The sequence below is a fragment of the Pezoporus occidentalis genome, unplaced genomic scaffold (assembly GCF_034315485.1).
Source record: "Pezoporus occidentalis ecotype Australia unplaced genomic scaffold, CSIRO_AGI_Poc_V1 ctg133, whole genome shotgun sequence".
In the NCBI taxonomy this organism is placed as follows: Eukaryota; Metazoa; Chordata; class Aves; order Psittaciformes; family Psittacidae; genus Pezoporus; species Pezoporus occidentalis.
Window position 1 is genome coordinate 2,583,775 of NW_026913136.1, and position 18,553 is coordinate 2,602,327.

Consider the following 18,553-nt stretch of genomic DNA (forward strand, 5'->3'; position numbering starts at 1 on the left):
CCTGATGAAAATGGAAGTAGTGGTGGTGCAAAATGTCATATGTTTATAAGACAACAGAAGACCAGTACCTAGAACAACCTAAAACCTAACCTGTATTTTTTCCAACAAACTGATAGCTGGTTAACTGTCTCACATTTTCAGAGAGGTACACAGAGCTGATTTTAAATGATGGAAAATTCATCACAGTATCGGTGCCAAAAAGTGATTACTTTGATAGTTGACAATGTTCATCTTTTTTCTTTTTTTTTGGGACATCCAGGGCTTACCTTACATCCATTAAATAATATAATGAGTTTTCCAGTGACCAAAGCATCTAGTATAAGAAACTGCTTTCTCACAAAGATAGTTTAAGTATAAATTCCTGTCTGCAGCTACCAGATTTTCTGTTCTCAATAAATTTTGTGTTTCTGATGTCCTCCTGCAATTTAGAAATCAGAATGAAGTCAGATATATGTTTCCTGGCAGGAAGTCCAGCTGGTCAGCTAGCTCATCTATTTCCATCCAGGGTTTTGAATCATTCCTGTTGCATGGTAAGGATTCAATTGAGTCAGCATTTTCCAATAGAAAACCGTTCCACTGGAAAAAAAAATTAACAGCCACTACTCATGGCTGACTCTTGGATTACATGGACACACAATCATGATTCTTTGCACTCAGCATTCAAAGATATAGTTTTCTAGATCTTGAACAGTTCCTCGACCTTTTTTTTGAGGGGAAAGGATAATAGAAAGGGGAGCTAGGAGCAATTCTTCCGTATTTTCAGCATTAGCCTGTAAGTGAGAATGCCAGATCTCTGTTCTGACAGTGAACTCATTAATAGGCTCTTCTGGTGTAATGGTATACCTGATACTTTATCTAAGGACAGTGTATTTCTTCTTCATATGCTTCACTTTTACATTTCTTCTAAATTAAAATGCCATTTTTGACATGTATGTGGAAAGTTTGATTTTGGCACGCATTTTGAACTATCTAATTGAAGAGTCTTATTTCCCACCTGTCATTCTTATATTCATGTATTAAATATTTCATCCCACTCAGTACTACTTGTAATTAATTGCCCTAGATCTGAGGAACGGGTCTTTAAAAACATCTCAGATACATTATTCTTAATGATTCTGTTTTATTCTCATAATATAAATGGAATAAAGCACAATCGCTCACATATGGGCATTTTCCATTTTTATTTCAGGTGTTGGTTTTCTGTTTCATTCATGAGATCATGGGAGTGAATGGTCTTGAATGGACTGAAATGTATTTTGCCACAAAATTATTTATAATATTTGGAAAATCCTAAGATATTTTAAGTAGCATGAGACCACTCGAAGGTGTTGCCAGGCTGAGAATTCTACTCATTCTTGCACTGTTTCTTTAAGTATCTATAAAAAAATGAAAATCTGATCACTTTTTCCCCCCTCTTTTATCTTAGGGATTCATCAAATGGGAGATTTCAGGAACAGGGAGTAACCTGTAATAAAACTAAATGTGAACTGATGTATTCACAGGTTCTGTTGGAAAGTATTATCTCCCACTTTGACACATTATAACTTTAAAATCTCATTTGTGGGTTTGCATTTTATGGGAGGATGTGGTAGTTTTAGGTATGTAGGCTACTTCCTCAATTTTCCATTTTGGATAAGAGTTGTCCATGTGGTTTAATATAAGCAGGAAAGAATGGTTTTGCCTGAGCTTTGATCAGGTTTTTCCCAGGACATAGTGAAGTCAATGTTATTTAAAAAATGAAGAGCACTTTAGTAATAAGCCTTTTAGTGTCACTCCTAAAAGAATAGCAATAGGATATGAGGTATGGAAACCCTGTTTGAATGGACATGTCCTGCCTATTGATTTGTTACTTAAAGTGGATTTTCTGGCAAATATATGAACCTCTCTTAGTTTAATACATCTAAAACATGATAAATAAAGGCAAACTTAGGTAATACTGAATTATTTGGATACAGGTATTTGTACTAACAGTTTCGCAGTGGAAGAAAGAAAGGAAAGCAAAATAGCAACAAAACTTTGAAATTTTTGTATTGAGCATGTTACAGATGGGTAGCTTTCTATTGACACTACTTGTGTTATTTTGGAAGTTCACTTTTCTAAATATTGTTTGGGATAATGTATCTGTTTCCAAAGTCAGCCTAATATCTTGGTTTCTAAATATTTCATTGCAGGGTGGATTTTCTTCTGGGGCATGCATTTTATGCAGAGATGTAAAAACCTAATGTCGTAATAAAAAGCTTAAAGAGCAGTGGAAGGATTTTCCAATGCGCAAACAATCCATATCACCCAGCTTCCTTCTGGGAGTCAGATGCAGAAGGGCCATGTGAACTACGTATAGATGTTGGGAAAACCACCTGCCCAAAATTTCTTTAGTTACATTGGTATGGGTCCAGAATAACAGATAATTTCAAGACTGGGAGAGAGATTACTACCTACCAGTTTAAATTCCATGTTCTTAGTCATATTAACAGAAGTAACGATTAATGCTTTCAGGTATTTTACTATTTTTAGTGCTTACTGTGAAAATAGTTAATTTCACTATTCCTTGAAAAATGCCATCTTGAAAATATATGTTAACATTACAGTTGAGAATCCAAAACTACTCCCTATTAAGTGGAAGGTAACAGAATTAGTCTTCTTGGGAAATTTTCACATCTGTATTGTAATACTGATTAATCCAGAAAGTACCCTGCTCAGTATTGAATATCACACTGTACTTCATTTCTGTGTCTCTATCTGGTCAGAGTTCACTGCAGGGCTGGTAGCCCATTATTTTCCTCTCCAACCATTTTTTTTTTTTTTTTTTTTCTTCTACCATCTAATGAGTGAGTTAAATACTGTCATAGTCCTTAATGTTGTACGCATGGGAGATGTGTTATAAGTGACTGGTTCTTTAGTGTTCTCTAGGTATGGTAAGACTAGAGGTCGGAAGAATAAAAGCTGGTCCATTCCATTCCGAGAGGAGAACATCCCAGAGCAGCCAGGTATGTTAACTGTTCAGTTTGGAAGAAACAATAGTTAAATATGAAAGCAAATAAAAATAATTGGGTTTATGGTGACAATGATTTTCCACTTACTGATCCAAGATGAAAAAAAGTAGTTTGTATCTGTTTACTTTAGCATATTGTATCTGTTAGAGACGTGATCTAGCCAAAAGTGTAATCCAGAAATGGTTTTGCTGTGTTGCCTAGTCTGATTTTTATGGTTCCAGCCTGAGAAGCAGAAATAGCTATGATTCTATCAATACCACAAGAAATTGGGAGTCAACTTTTAACTTCTTTGTTACTTTAGGAGAGCTTGGTATGCAGTGCAGTATTGTTTCAGTAAATTTAATTAATTTCTTCATTCTTTGCATCTTCTTACCATAACCTTTGTCATCAGGAGCAGGTAACCTGCACCCTTGTCACCAGACTTCTCTCAAGTTCATTTATTTTATTACTGGTCTCATGGTGGAGTGTTCCAACTTGCATCAGTTTCTGCATTTGAATGTGCATCATATATGTGGTAGCAGCTCATACTGTAATTATCCTCAGCAGGGCTGTATTTCTGACAGCTCACAAGTTACCTTAGGAATTTCTCTGGTTATAAGCTGGGTATGCAGATCATCAGTTACTGAAAAGAAATAGTTTGAAGACAAATCATAACAGTTTCAAGTGAGCAGGTTAAGACTGGATAAGACTGAAATGTCAGGCTCTCTTCAAAATGGGTAGTGCCAGTCAAGATGAAAACATGCCGGCTCTGAGTGGTCATAATTGTAAGTACTTAAGTAAGAAGAAGCTAATGTTTCAAAGAGTCTGTACCAGTCAACAAACCAGTCTCACTGGGAGCCATGTTGTTCCTTTACATTGCTATGCTGGTATAGTGAAAATCTGTCTGGGAATTGTGCAGTTTAAACTGAGTGGAGAGCCTAATCTTAGTTTTAGCTGGTGCAGTGGGTGAACATGAGATACACATGAGGATATATAAAGATCCATCTTGTATATTCTGTCCCTACCTTGATAATTGTTGCTGACTTTTGCTCTAGGTGGTCTTAGTGAGGTTGTAGAAGGTGCAAATATAGGGTCATAGTGTGACCCTCAAAAGCAGTGGTTCGAAGCATTTCATGGGGGTTGTATATATGCAGTCTCTGTTGGTCAAATGATGTTTCAAACAAGCAGCCCTCTAGAGTCATCAAGAAATACGTGGAGGTTCACTGTGTCAGCTTTAGCTAGGCACAGAAAAAGTAAAATACAGCAGAATCCACTGAATGCCGTGGGTGACAGTTTTATTAACTGGGTGTCTGAAGCTTTTCGGAGTGGAGGGGGGAGAGATCAGCGTCCACGAGCCTCAACGCAGAGCGACAGAAGCCATTGAGGAGGGAGCCTCAAGTCCTCAACAGGACTGGCCCAGGAGCCGGCAGCTCAGCTCTCGCGAGCAGCTGACTCACCGGGGGCGGAGCCAGCAGGGGGCTCGGCGGCAGCCGTGAGCGGTTAAAAACCGGCGCAGGGAGCGCGGGCGACCCGGAGCGGGTGGAGGCAGCTCGCGCAGCAGTTCGCGCGGGCAGGCGAGCGGGGTGACCGCCTGATCAAGAGGGCTCGCCTGGAGCGCAGGAGGAGGAAGGACTGCTTGTTGTGCAGAGAGACGTAGACGGACCGATCGACCAGGTAGATCATGGTCACCACTCGATCAAAACCTGTAGTGAGGAATAACGTGGGTACCCAGACCGAGCCTTCCTGCAGACATGCGGCCGTGCGGGTCTCTGGCTGCAGTGAATGCCTGAGCCTGGCACTTGTGTCGGAGAGAGCTAGTGACACCACTTGTGTGGGGTGTCAGCAAGTAGATGACCTGCTAAAGCAGGTGTCTGAACTGAGGGAGGGCATTGAAAGGTTGAGAGCTACCAGAGAGTGTGAAAGTGAAGTTGATTGGTGGAGCCACACCCTAAGGCAGGGGCAGAGGGAAGTGGTTGAACTAGTGATAGATCCCCTTCCCTCCTACCATCAGACAGAAGGAGTAAACTTAAGGGACAAGGAAGTATGGAGGGAGGTCCCTCCTCGGAGAGGTAAGCAAAAACCCTCACAATCCCTTCCTTCCTCCCAGTTGCCCTTGAGTAACAGGTATGAGATCTTGGAACTACAGGGTCAAGTAAATGGTGGTGGAGGGGTAGACCCATCTAGTAAGTCACCTAGGGCTTGTCACTCACCCTCATGCCTTAGAACTTCCTCAACCAAGAAGAAAAGAAGAGTAATTGTAATGGGTGACTCCCTTCTGAGGGGAACAGAAGGGCCCATTTGTTGACCTGGTCCATCCCACAGGGAAGTCTGCTGCCTACCTGGGGCTCGGACTGGAGATGTTAAAAGGAAACTCTGTGATCTCGTGCAGCCCTCTGACTACTATCCGCTGCTGGTTTTTCAGGTTGGCAGTGATGAAATTATTGCAAGCAGGCCAAGGGCAATGAAGAGAGACTTCAGGGCCCTGGGACGACTGGTTAGAGGGTCTGGAGAGCAAGTGGTGTTTGCCTCCATACCTGTTACAAGCAAAGGTGAAGAGATAAATGGGAAGAGACTGCAGATTAATGTATGGCTACGGGACTGGTGCCAAAGGCAGGGGTTTGGGTTTTTCAATCATGGGCTGCTATATGAGACACCTGGTTTGCTGGTGGCAGGTGGGATACATCAGTCCCAGAGGGCGAGAAGGTTTCTGGGGCAGGAGTTAGCAGGGCTCATTGACAGGGCTTTAAACTAGGGAGGAAGGGGGAAGGGGAGATAACTGGGCCTGTTGGGGACAAGCCCAAGAGAAACATGCTAGGGCTTGAAGAATGGCAGACCGGGGAGGTTGTTTCATTTGAGGGAAAGGGTAGTTGTTTAAACCCTGTCCTGCAGGGGAAAAAGGGTACCTGGGCAAGAGTTAATAGAGCTCACTCACAGAGCTCTAGATTAGATTTGAAGTGCAAGGGGGTTGTAGCTGGGTTTGAACTAGTGGGGCAATGTTCTAGTATGAATGAAGACCAGAAGGCCTCCTGCCTTCCAAGAGTGCCACTAGCGCGCTCAGCTCGCTCCCTGAAATGCCTGTACACCAATGCACGTACATGGGGAATAAACAGGAGGAGTTAGAAGTCTGTGTGCGGTCTAAAGATTATGACCTGGTGGCAATTACAGAGACATGGTGGGACAGCTCACATGACTGCAATGTGGTCATGGATGGCTATGTCCTTTTTAGGAAAGGGGTCAGCAAAGCGAGGTGGTGGAGTTGCTCTTTATGTGAAAGAGCGACTAGAATGTATTGAGTTCTGTCCAGGGGCAGATGAGGACCAGGTGGAAAGTCTGTGGGTGCGAATTAAGGGACAGGCTGGTACGGGGGGCACAGTTGTGGGGGGTCTATTACAGACCTCCTGATCAGGACGAAGGAGTTGACGAGGCTTTCTACAGGCAATTGAAAGCAGCCTCACGACTACATGCCTTGGTCCTTATGGGGGATTTTAACTACCCCGATATTTGCTGGAAGACTTACACAGCCAGTCATTCACAGTCTAGGAGGTTCCTCCAGTGCATTGATGATAACTTCTTAATGCAAATGGTGGATGAACCAACTAGGAGAGGAGCGCTGCTGGATCTAGTACTCACCAACAAGGAGGGTCTGGTTGAAGTCGTGACGGTCAATGGCAGCCTGGGCTGCAGTGACCATGAGATGATGGAGTTTAGGATCTTGTGTGGGAGGAATAGAATACCTAGCAAGGCCACATTTCTGGATTTCTGAAGGGCAAACTTTGGCCTCTTCATTCAATTGCTAAGGGAAGTATCATGGCAAAGGGTACTAGGTGGTAAAGGGGGTCAAGATAGTTGGTCAGCATTCAAGAACCACTTCTTCACAGCTTAGGATCAGTGTCCCAGTGAGTAGGAAGTCAAGTAGGGGAGCCAGGAGACCAGCATGGTTAAACAAGGAACTGCTGGGCAAACTCGTACGGAAAAAGAGAATCTATGGATTATGGAAGGAGGGGCTGGCCACTTGTGAGGAATATAGGACAGCTGTTAGAAGATGTAAGGAAGCAATTAGAACAGCTAAGGCCTCCTTGGAACTTAATCTGGCAAATCAGGTCAAGGACAATAGAAAGGGCTTCTTCAAATACATAGCGAATAAAACTAACACAAGAAGCAGTATAGGCCCACTGCTGAATGAGGTGGGTGCCCTGGAGACAGAGGATATAAAGAAGGCAGAGGTGTTGAATGCCTTCTTTGCCTCTGTCTTTACTCCTGCAGACTCTCCCCGGGAGACCCAGATTCCTATAGCCCCGGAAGGAGTCAGGATAAAGGAGGAGTTTGCTTTGGTAGATGAGGATTGGGTTAGGGATCAGTTAAGTAATCTGGACATCTACAAATCGATGGGTCCTGATGGAATACACCCGTGGGTGCTGAGGGAGCTGGCGGAGGTCATTGCTGAGCCACTCTCCATCATCCTGGGTAAGTCGTGGGAAACAGGTGAGGTGCCTGAGGATTGGAGGATGGCAAACGTCACGCTGGTCTATAAGAAGGGAAAGAAGGAGGACCTGGGTAATTATAGACCGGTCAGCCTTACCTCCATCCCTGGAAAGGTGATGGAACAACTTATTCTTGACACGATCTCTAGGCATATCAAGGATGAGGGGGTCATTAAGAGCAGCCAACATGGCTTTACCAAGGGGAAGTCATGTTTGACCAACCTTACAGCCTTCTATGAGCAAGTAACTAGGTGGATGGATGATGGTAGAGCGGTAGATGTGGTTTTTCTTGATTTCAGTAAGGCATTTGATACTGTCTCCCACAGCATCCTCATAGATAAGCTAAGGAAGTGTGGGCTTGATGATCAGGTAGTGAGGTGGATCAAGAACTGGTTGGAAGGAAGAAGGCAGAGAGCTGTGGTCAATGGGGCAGAATCTAGCTGGAGGTCTGTGACTAGTGGAGTCCCTCAGGGGTCGGTGCTGGGACCAGTGCTGTTTAATATTTTCATCAATGACCTGGATGAGGGAACTCATCCCTCATGGGAGTGGCTGACACACCAGAGGGCTGTGTTGCCATCCAGCGAGACCTGGACAGGCTGGAGAGTTGGGCAGAGAGGAACTTGATGAAATTCAACAAGGGCAAGTGTAGAGTCTTGCATCTGGGGAAGAACAACCCCATGTACCAGTACAGGTTGGGGGCTGACCTGCTGGACAGTAGTGAAGGGGAAAGGGACCTGGGGGTCCTGGTGGGTAGGAGGATGACCATGAGCCAACAATGTGCCCTTGTGGCCAAGAAGGCCAGTGGCATCCTAGGGTGCATTAGAAAGGGTGTGGTTAGTAGGTCAAGAGAGGTTCTCCTCCCCCTCTACTCTGCCTTGGTGAGGCCGCATCTGGAATATTGTGTCCAGTTCTGGGCCCCTCAGTTCAAGAAGGACTGGGAATTGCTTGAAAGAGTCCAGCGCAGAGCTACAAAGATGATTAAGGGAATGGAACATCTCCCTTATGAGGAGAGGCTGAGGGAGCTGGGACTCTTTAGCTTGGAGAAGAGGAGACTGAGGGGTGACCTCATCAATGCTTTACAAATATGTAAAGGGTGAGTGTCAGGATGATGGAGCTAGGTTTTTTTTCAGTGATGTCCAGTGATAGGACAAGGGGCAGTGCGTGTAAACTGGACCATAGGAGGTTCCATGTGAACATCAGGAAAAATTTCTTTACTGTGAGAGTGACAGAGCACTGGAACAGGTTGCCCAGGGGGGTTGTGGAGTCTGCTACATTGGAGATATTCAAGGCCTGCCTGGACAAGTTCCTGTGTGATGTACTCTAGGTTACCCTGCTCTTGCAGGAGGGTTGGACTTAGATGATCTTTTGAGGTCCCTTCCAACCCTTAGGATTCTGTGATTCTGTGAAGCTTTTCTCTAATCGCTGTGTAACACTGTGTTTAGGTCAGTGAAGGAAGCAGCAGTCTCTCATCCTTCACTTTCCCGGTTTCTGGGTCCAGTGCACCTGAGGTCTCTGAAAGTGGTCTAAAGAAGAATACCAGTAAGGTTTCTTTGGTGATTTCAGTATTTTATACATGTGAACTGAGAGCTGAGATCTTTCACTTTCCCTAAAATGTTATCATTATGTGCTGTAAGCCTGAAAGTGATTTGTTAGTCATGAAAGTGCTGCAGGGGTGGTTATTGCACAGTGGGTCATATATATCTTTGAGTAATTTTTTTATAAATTGTCAGTTTCTTATACCAGAAATGTAGATATTCAGAATTTGTCGTAATTTTTATTTAGTCTACATATGTCTTCAGTCATGCTGTCTCATTCATAGAAATCCAGATACTGTATAATTAAATTATACTAGATATGGAATAGCCGTCTCATGCTCAAATTTAGAACAAAGTTACTTTGGGCAAAAGTACTACTAGCAAATGATATTTTTTTTTTTATATTCAATTCTAGCATGCACAACAGTGTTATTCTGAAAGGTATTTAAATTGAGAGAATGGAATGACTACTTTCACCCATTCTGGAAGCATTTCAATCCTATTAATTTAATGACAGCCACTTTCAAAATCTGCTTATAAAATGTCTGCAGTAGACCAGCAGAACGTTAGAATCATTATCGTGGTTTGAATAACTGTCATGTTAAAACTTCTTAAAAATGCTAGTTTTAACTTTTTTTTTTTTTTCTTCTTTAATTCATTGACAGCAGCTTCTGAAATACAGGGACTAAGAACAGTTGAAATAAAAAAGGTAAGTTACAGCATGAAGTGGTATATCAGCAGCAGGTTTTGTAGATTGTTGTCAGTAGGTGTGTTTACAGAATGGAAGAAGTCTGGCCCTGTTAGTTGTTTTGAGAGAGGAATTGATATGCCTAATTCATTTGGCTATCTTTTTCAGGTCAACACTCTATGATCTCCACTGCCTATAGGTTTATGTAAAAGCAGTGTGATCTATGCTATCACATTCTGTGACCTGAAAGCAAAAGGAGGAAAGACTAGTAAGAGATAATAGGACCTAGTTTTACCATTACAAGACTGAGTTATATCCAAACTGTTTTAGTGAAATGAGGAGAACTGTAACAAAGTTGCAAGCCTATTGTTTGGTATTTCTTTTTTTTTTCATACGTATTTTTAATTTTTAGGCTCTTACATGACAGCTGCCAAGTTTTCAAATGTGAAATTCAGTCAACTTCATTATTTACAGGATCATGGGATCAGACTGTTTCTGATTGTTCAAAATATTTATATTGATTTGACTTTACCCAGCATCTAGTTAACTTGATTACATGTGTTATATTTAGGCATTCTCTTTTTACAGTAGAATCTGCAAATACTAGCTTACAAAAGCAGTTTTTGCAGTTAGGTAGGGTGTTGTACTGTTCTTCAATAATAGGACACTAGGGGGAGCATAAAGATTAGTCTTCGGGAGGTTTGTAGCATGAGATTGATACAGACAATATTAAGGACAGCCAATTCCTCCTGTCCAGTTTTCCTTGCCCATACTTTCTGTGCTGACAGTAAAGGTCTGACACTGGATCCTGTAATTATTTAGTTTGGTTAAGATAAAACCTACACCTAAGTCAGCAGATTGTCACCTAACATGGGAAGAAACACGCTCTCTGCACCTTCTCAAAATGATATGAAATGGTTAAGCTTAAAAAATAGTTTGAGACATTGGAGTTATAATTTTCATAATATAGGGGCTTTTGTAATTATTTGAGATAAGCTTACAAGTCTCTGCATGTGTTTTTCTTTCCCAAAAAATCTAATTTTTTTTTATTATGATAACAGGGCCCTGCAGATTCACTAGGAGTGAGCATTGCTGGAGGTGTAGGAAGTCCTCTTGGGGATGTTCCTATATTTATTGCCATGATGCACCCGAATGGAGTTGCAGCTCAGACTCAAAAACTCAGAGTAAGTTAATTGTTAGGAAGGTTGTAAAGATTGCATGGGTAATGCACAGTAATTGCGTTAGGCAGGCAATATGTTAGCAGTTTAATGATGTAGTTGTAAGTGCTTCTGGCTGTGACAAGAATTTCTGCCATTTGGATTGATGAAAAGGGAACTTGGATTGCTTTAGGGCTTCCTTCCCCAAGTTAGTTACCTTTCAGCAATTACCTCTTACCATGTTAGCAATTTTGCATAACAGAGGTAGTCAGCTTATGAAAATTAAAAGTAAAGAGCATAGTTCAGAGTGATGGATTCTGTAAGTGAGCTCTGCTGGTGAGCATGGTGGTCTGTGTGTATGTAATCTGTTTTATCTCTCATGTTTTCCATGCTTATCTGTCTTGGGATAGAGGTAGTACTTTTTAGGTTCTGAGTTAAAGTGGGGGGTCTTCTGTCGTACAGCACTTACATGCATACTGTATTCAGTCGACACTATATGTAGTTGAATTTGACTCATGCTCCATTGAAAATGGACAGTGTTATTTCATGATGAATTCAAACATACAATCTCTTATAATTTGCCACTTCAGTTAGATGACATTCAAAATTCATGTCTTTTTTACATGCTGTATATTTCTAGTTTTTTAGGATCAGTTCTGTAAAGCATAATTACTTTTTTACACTGAATACACTAAACCAGTATAATTTGCTAAATGTGTTATTGAATTTTCTACCTTTGTAATGGGTCATTATGTAGTTCAAAGATGATCTGCCTTCAAGAGAAAATGTACCGTGAACAGTTGCTGATTTCTTTCTTCCTGCAGTGTATCACTAATAAAATCGGGCTAAATACAAATGCACAGATCTGCTATTATTGAAAGAACCTGATAAATCTATGTAATGAAAGTTATTGTTAGCTAGATTTTCTACACTTTCTTCTGCAGGTTGGGGACAGGATTGTTAGCATCTGTGGAACATCTACAGAGGGCATGACTCACTCCCAAGCTGTTAGTCTCCTAAAGAATGCTTCAGGCACTATTGAGTTGCAGGTAAAAAAATCTTCAGTGACATTTGAAGTATTTTCTGAATACAGTTTTGCCAGCTGCTACAATGAATTATTTTAGTGTCAGCATTCTCATTTTACTCGTTTCCAAACTCTGTTCCTAGGTTGTAGCTGGAGGAGAAGTGAGTGTCGTAACTGGTCATCAGCAGGATCCACCTACGTCCAGTCTTTCATTTGCAGGACTAACTTCAACCAGCATTTTTCAGGATGAGTTAGGGTCAGTAATTATAGAATATGCAACCTCTGTAACGTGTTATTTTAGGTGGAACTCAGCCTGGAAAAACTTAAAAATTCTAGCAAATTATGGATGACTTAACTTAATCATTATTTACACATTTGATATACATGGGCCCTGTAGGCCATGGATCCTCTTCTGCATTCTTTGTGATATAATTTGCTGTGCTGCTTTATTTTGCTCTATTGTAGACTTCTGATTTGATTTCTTCTCTGTAAATACAGTCTCTTGTTTCACTTGGCCTTCGTAGCTGGGATTAACTGATACACCCAAAATGGTGTGTTTTTTTTCTCAGACTTAAATAGCAAGGCCCTTTCCACACTGCTGTGTGTGTTTCCATAATATGCTTTCTAACAATGGGCTGTCAAGAGTGTCAGATTTTCCTGGTATACAAGATACACTGCTTGTGGTATACTGCAAGGTACAGCTATGAAAACAAGTTTTGACTCAAACTCAGTTGTAAATCTGAGGCATTATTCTTCTAGGATTAGGGAAAGAGGGAAAGGGGTTTTATAGCCACACAGATGTATTTCAAAAGATTGAACTTCAAAATTTCTTAAAGTATATGTGGGGAAATATACCTATAAATAGTCTGTATGAACACATATAGAAGTATGCATTCATATATTAAAGGAAGAGGGAAGCAATTACACCTTACAGAATAAACCATTGGGCTAATTTTATATGGTTTTTAGGGTGTGTAATGAGTTACAGGATTTTTAAAGTAGCTTTTTGTTACAAGGAATTGGGGTACAGGTTTTCATCTTTACTTCGCTACTAAGCAGTCTTAGTGGGACATTGCACTTGTAACTGTGCCCTGAGCTGGGTGGAAGAGGTGTTTGAAATAGCTATCTTTGAGTAATAATGAGGGCATTAGACAGTTACAGTGTTTTACATTAACTAAAGAAGCCAATTCATTATAATAAAAGCATTTGTAGTGATAGTGGAATAGAGTCATAGAATCATAGAATAGTTTGGGTTGCAAGGTCATCCAGTTCGACCCCCCCTGCCATTGGCAGGGACACCTTCACTAGAGCAGGTTGCTCAAAGCCCCGTCTGGCCTGGCCTTGAACACTGCCAGCAAATATATTGCTTAACTTGAAATTTTTTTTGGTTTTGTTGTTGACCATTCTACAGATTAAGTCGTAAGTTCAGCCAACATTGCAATACTCTTCTTCCTTTTCTTAGACCTCCTCAGTACAAGACCATTACTCTGGATAGAGGACCAGATGGCCTAGGCTTTAGTATTGTGGGTGGTTATGGCAGTCCCCATGGAGACTTACCTATTTATGTGAAGACAGTGTTTGCAAAGGTAAGTGTAAACTTTAAATTTGTTCAGTCAATTTATTACTTAGTTCATAGCAACCGTTATCCTAAAGAATGGCTTGAGTTTGAAGCCAAAGGATTGTTAGTTTCTCACAGCGTTTCTTCCTTGGCGCAAATGCTGGTCAGAATGTGCTTGCAGCATTTGAATGCTATAGCCTTAGGAAGATTCAGAATTTCCAAAAGCATGTGACTGCATATGGTAGTCTTCTTCAGCTCTCCAAAATGAAATTGTGCACATACTTAGAAAAACAGCCCGCTTGCCGTATGTTTAGAGTGTATTTTCTTCAGGTAGTAGAAGGTACTTTTTTGTTTATTTTGACTCAGAGTCTGAAGGATAGACCAAGATGAAATAATTAAGCTCAGGTCTGGACCTTTGGAAAAGTTCAGGTACTGATAGATTGGACTGTCCTAGGAAACAGCCTTGAGTCAAAGAAAACTGGAATCAAGAATCCCAATCTTTTATAATAAATCAAAGTGCAGAGCTAAATTTTGATTATTTCTTATGCAGATTGCTGAAAACTTCTTCAGGTCCAGAAAATCTTACTTCTGTGATAGTGGAGTTTAATTGTTACACTGGCTGGGCGAACATGGTTAAGAGAACAAAAAGTCCTACAGGTCTGATTTCTAAATGTTGTGAAACTTAGAGAAGGCAGGGCATACTACAACAGTAGCAGGCTGTACTACAGTTGACTGTATTTGAATCATTTAAATTCAAAAAGCTTTAAGGGGTTTTGTGTACAGAGCCCATCTTACTCAGACCAAAGGGAGAAAAAGAAATGCATGGGTCTGCAGTTAAATGTTGTATCATTTCAGGGTGCAGCAGCAGAAGATGGACGCCTGAAGAGAGGGGATCAAATCATTGCTGTGAATGGGCAGAGTTTAGAAGGGGTGACCCACGAGGAAGCTGTTGCTATTCTGAAAAGGACAAAAGGAACAGTCACTTTGACTGTTTTGTCGTGAACTGGCTACCTGAAGGGGTAGGGTCAATAAGACTACGTTATTTACACTCCACATAGCAAAGAGAATGGGAATGTTTATATAGCCTTCTTGCTTTTTCAGCTTCACAGAACTGTGTTACAACACTGAAAAATAACAACATTTAACCATATTTTTGTATACAATAGAAGTATTTCTCTTACTGTCAAGCCACTGGGATGAAGTTATGTCAGCTATGTAAAGACATGGATATTTTTCCTATTACTGTTATACTGAATGCTTCTAAGTCACCAGGGGAAAAAAAAAAGGAATGTTTGCATTAATAACCACACAGCAAAACTGGAATGTTCTGCTAAGAAGCTTTGGATATTTGAAATATGTTGGAAAAATGATAAAGTCAACAAGGGGGTGGCATGAGTGGCCATAGTCAGAAAACAGAAAAAAGGTTATTGAAGAAATAACAAAATATCAAACTCTACAAAAAGAAGAAATAGTATGTAGTCTGAAGGCAGATTATTAATGGATTTAGGTGGTTATTTGTGTTATTTCACAATGCTCAAGTGGGAGGACCTGAGTGGGTGGCTTGGGTGTTTTTTTTTTTTCTGTGTATTTAAATTTCATAAGCCATGGTGTGTCCAAAATAAAAATAACACTGTGTTTTAGTTTGGCTTAGGTTTGAGGGGTTTGGTTTCTAGTTTGTTTGGGGTTTTCTTTTGTTTGAGGCAGGGGCGTATGTGTGTTTGTTTTGAAAGGAGAGGACTTGTCCTCAAGGCTGAAAAATCCATTTGCTACAGGAAGCTACTCCTGGTGAATGAGAGTGTGTAGCAATTGCAGTATTAGAACAACTAGAATTCTTTTATAATAGTAGTGGTTTTAGCCTATATGGATGTGAAAGCAGCCTTTCCAATGTGAAAGATGTGTAAGGGAATCACAGAATCATTAGCGTTGTAAGGGACCTCAGGAGATTATCCAGTCCAACCACCCTGCCATGGCAGGGCCACCAGCAGGTTACACAGGAACGCATCCACGTGGGTTTTAAATGTCTCCAGAGAAGGAGACTCCATGACCCCCCTGGGCAGCCTGTTCCAGTGCTCTGCTACCCTCTATGAAAGAAGTTCTTCCTCATGTTGAGGTGAAACTTCTTGTGTTTTAGGTTATGGCCATTGCTCCATGTCCTGTCACTGGGCACCACTGGAAAGAGTCTGGCACCATCATCCTGGCACCTACCTTTGAGATATTTAAATATATTAATGAGATTTCCTCTCGGTCTTCTCTAGAAGAGAAAGTTGTCCTTTTCCAATGTGTTTCATGGAAGCTACTTGAATCAGAGCCACAAACAAACCTCTGAGGGCAGGTTTACTTAGCTTGTGGATGTTGGTTAAGCCAAGTTGGAAGAAGTTGATGTTACAGTGTTAGAGCAGTTACCAGTAGCAGCAAAGGTCAGGTCCTCCTTCGACTGAGGAGACCTAAAACCAGGAGCTGAGGGTAGGTAAATGCTGAAAATTTCCATGGTAGAGGAGTTATCGGTTGGTGGTGAGGTGTTGTATTCTCTTCCCTTGTTATTTCCTTTATTGTTATTATTATTGGTGGTAGCAGTAGTGATTTGTGTTACACCTTAGTTACTGGACTGTTCTTATCTCAACCTGTGGGAGTTGCATTCTTTTCAATTCTCCTCTCTGTCCCTCCAGGAGTAGGGGGAGGGAAAGAAGGGGGGAGAGTGAGTGAACAAGTTACCTGACTGGGTTTAAACCACGACAAGTAGTGAGATAGCAGTGAAGGTCTTTATGTATCATCATTAAGCAGAAGAGGATATATGAGGGCCACAAATACTGGTTTGGGCCCTCAGATTTCATTTTAAAGGAACAAATACAAGACAGTGTTTAGTCCATGGAGCAGTTGTTTGACAAGCAGTGTGGTCAATAAATTTATGAACTCAATTTCCTAAGCTGGGATCTCCAATGAGACTTTATCCAAACCCTTAACTGATTGTAGCCTGCCTTTGCCTCTTCTACTTTAAACTGGCTCTTAGGAATCTAGCAGATAAAGTGCACTTTGCCTATGATTTACCTTCCTGCAGAAAAATTTTCTAAGTCTTTTGAGGGAGATTTGTAATTACCAGCAATAACCTTTGTGTTAATTAGCAAAAATAAATCTGTAGCAAGAAGGCCACCGTGTCAGTAGTCATTTAAGAGAAACCTGAAGTGAAAATGCAGGGAATGCTCAGGCTGTTATTAGGAGGAGACACAAAAGACTAGCATTTGTTTTACTGGGACACAAAAGCAGCATTAGGAATGTATTTGAAATAGTATTAACAGATTGATAGTTATGTCTAAATGAATTAACTAAATAAACCACCCTCTTTGTCTTTTTAACTATTTCAGAAGTTACACTGTGGTAGGATAAGATGAAAGAAGGATAAGATGGTACCATTACTAGATGCTGTTGTTACGGAATTGTTTTTCTATACTTATTCCTTGGTTAGAGTGAAAAATGCCTACATTAGAGTATGTAAAGTCATCTTAAATAGTGTCTATATTTGTAACAGAAGTAGTGTACAGATATTTTATTACTGCTGTTCTGTCTAAATGGAAGTTTTGAGTGAATAAATTCCAAACTGTTATGATGAAAAAGTAAAGTTGCAGGTGTGTTTCTGGTTGCTTTACAATGGCATGCTTGCATTGTTCATTCTGTCATGAAAGATTTATTTAGAACAATTAAGAAAAGGCATTATTCTTTATGTGAACCTTAAAGCATCAGCTAAAAATTGCTTTATTTGGATTTTGAGATTTTATATTCGCTTGCAAACTCTTAGCATGAGACCAGATATCAAAATTATCTAGGAATTAATATGAAGCTGCTTTGCCTTTTGAAACAGACAGCATTACTCAGTCTGTTTAAAAAGCATTCTTCTGGGCATGGGACTTGCCATGAGGAATCAAATCAATGAGCCACGGAGCCTGGGACTTTGTGTCCCAGGACGATGTGTCCCACGGAGCTGTGACCCACGCTGCTGCTTCAAGAGCACAGGATCTCACTGAAGCCCCATGCCAGGAAAGCTATTTCATGACCACTGCTTAGTGGCTGTCATGCAGTGGACCATGGAGGGTAATACACTTTGCAGGCTTAGGATGTTTGATTTACTTTATCATTTGGTCATCAGCACAATTCTCATATCACAGGGGTTACTCATGTGAAGTGATAGGTACTATGTCCCCAGTTCTAACCACGTCTTCTGGTTTTGGTTACATTTTTAACACGTGACTGTGTTAACTATGGGACTTGACAGTGTTGGAGCTGAAGGGCCTGGCAACTTAAAGATTCCAGGCCATTGTTTGTTCAGATACCCAGTCCTTTCTTTTAACTCTGCTTACCTCTCAGCTGTTCAATGCTGGTAATCTTAGAGTGGTACTGATGAAAAAGATTGGAACTTTGTAAGCATGGATCTGGACAGAAGACAGCTGGTTCATGGGTATACACATACTTCATTTCTTGGCAGTAAGCAGGTATCATTGGCACAGCTGCTTTCCTATCCAGTCCTCTGCTGGATTCTGCTTCTGAGTTTTATGGTAACAGTGGTATTGTAATTCTCAATTGCTAGAGTGGGTATAATTTAGTGGCCATTGAGTATCCTTCCCCTTCACTCTATATCCAGCCTCTTTAAAGAAAAAGGCAGCTACATATTCTGTAGACCTAGACATGTACTATCCTAAAGAAAAAAAAAGTCAACAAAAAACCCCAATCAACCAACCAACAACAACAAAAAATAAGATGTCATCTTTGTTCTAAATTGGCAAAGAGACATTTTGCTTTATTGACAGACTTGGAAGGAATGTGGAGGAACTTAGTATTTTCATTAGTAGTTTTCAAAGAAAGCCTTATCTTAAAGTGAGAGTGACATTGGAAAGTTGCTGGTAGTGTTTCCCATACACATCTTTTTCTTGCTTTTTAGAGCAAATTCTTTGATGCATGTAAAATATTCACGTGTAAGGAACACTTCTGTCTTAGGCACCACATGAATCTACTAAGAATAGATGAAAAATTTCACTTCCTTTACAAATGATATTAAAACTGTGAACACTGTTGTCCTTGGCATGTTCAACACTTGCAGTGTATATAAAAGCTGTTTTTATTTCTCTCTGAATTGCAGATCACGTATCTTCCTC

General features: G+C 40.8%; 1 protein-coding gene across 18 annotated transcripts in view; it reads left to right on the plus strand.

Annotated features, from left to right (window-relative positions):
* MPDZ (multiple PDZ domain crumbs cell polarity complex component) overlaps nt 1-15,905 on the plus strand; it is a 96,956-nt gene extending 81,051 nt beyond the window's left edge. For 17 of the 18 annotated variants that reach the window (XM_062609019.1, XM_062609018.1, XM_062609020.1 and 14 more), the window contains 8 exons: nt 2,898-2,984; nt 8,893-8,989; nt 9,651-9,694; nt 10,735-10,857; nt 11,775-11,879; nt 11,998-12,110; nt 13,317-13,440; nt 14,268-15,905. In XM_062609019.1, coding sequence (XP_062465003.1) covers nt 2,898-2,984; nt 8,893-8,989; nt 9,651-9,694; nt 10,735-10,857; nt 11,775-11,879; nt 11,998-12,110; nt 13,317-13,440; nt 14,268-14,414 — 840 coding nt within the window. In that variant the 3' untranslated portion in view covers nt 14,415-15,905. The remainder of the gene's footprint in view (nt 1-2,897; nt 2,985-8,892; nt 8,990-9,650; nt 9,695-10,734; nt 10,858-11,774; nt 11,880-11,997; nt 12,111-13,316; nt 13,441-14,267) is intronic. The other variant, XM_062609021.1, reaches the window with a different exon arrangement.
* Nucleotides 15,906-18,553: the final 2,648 nt, after the last annotated feature.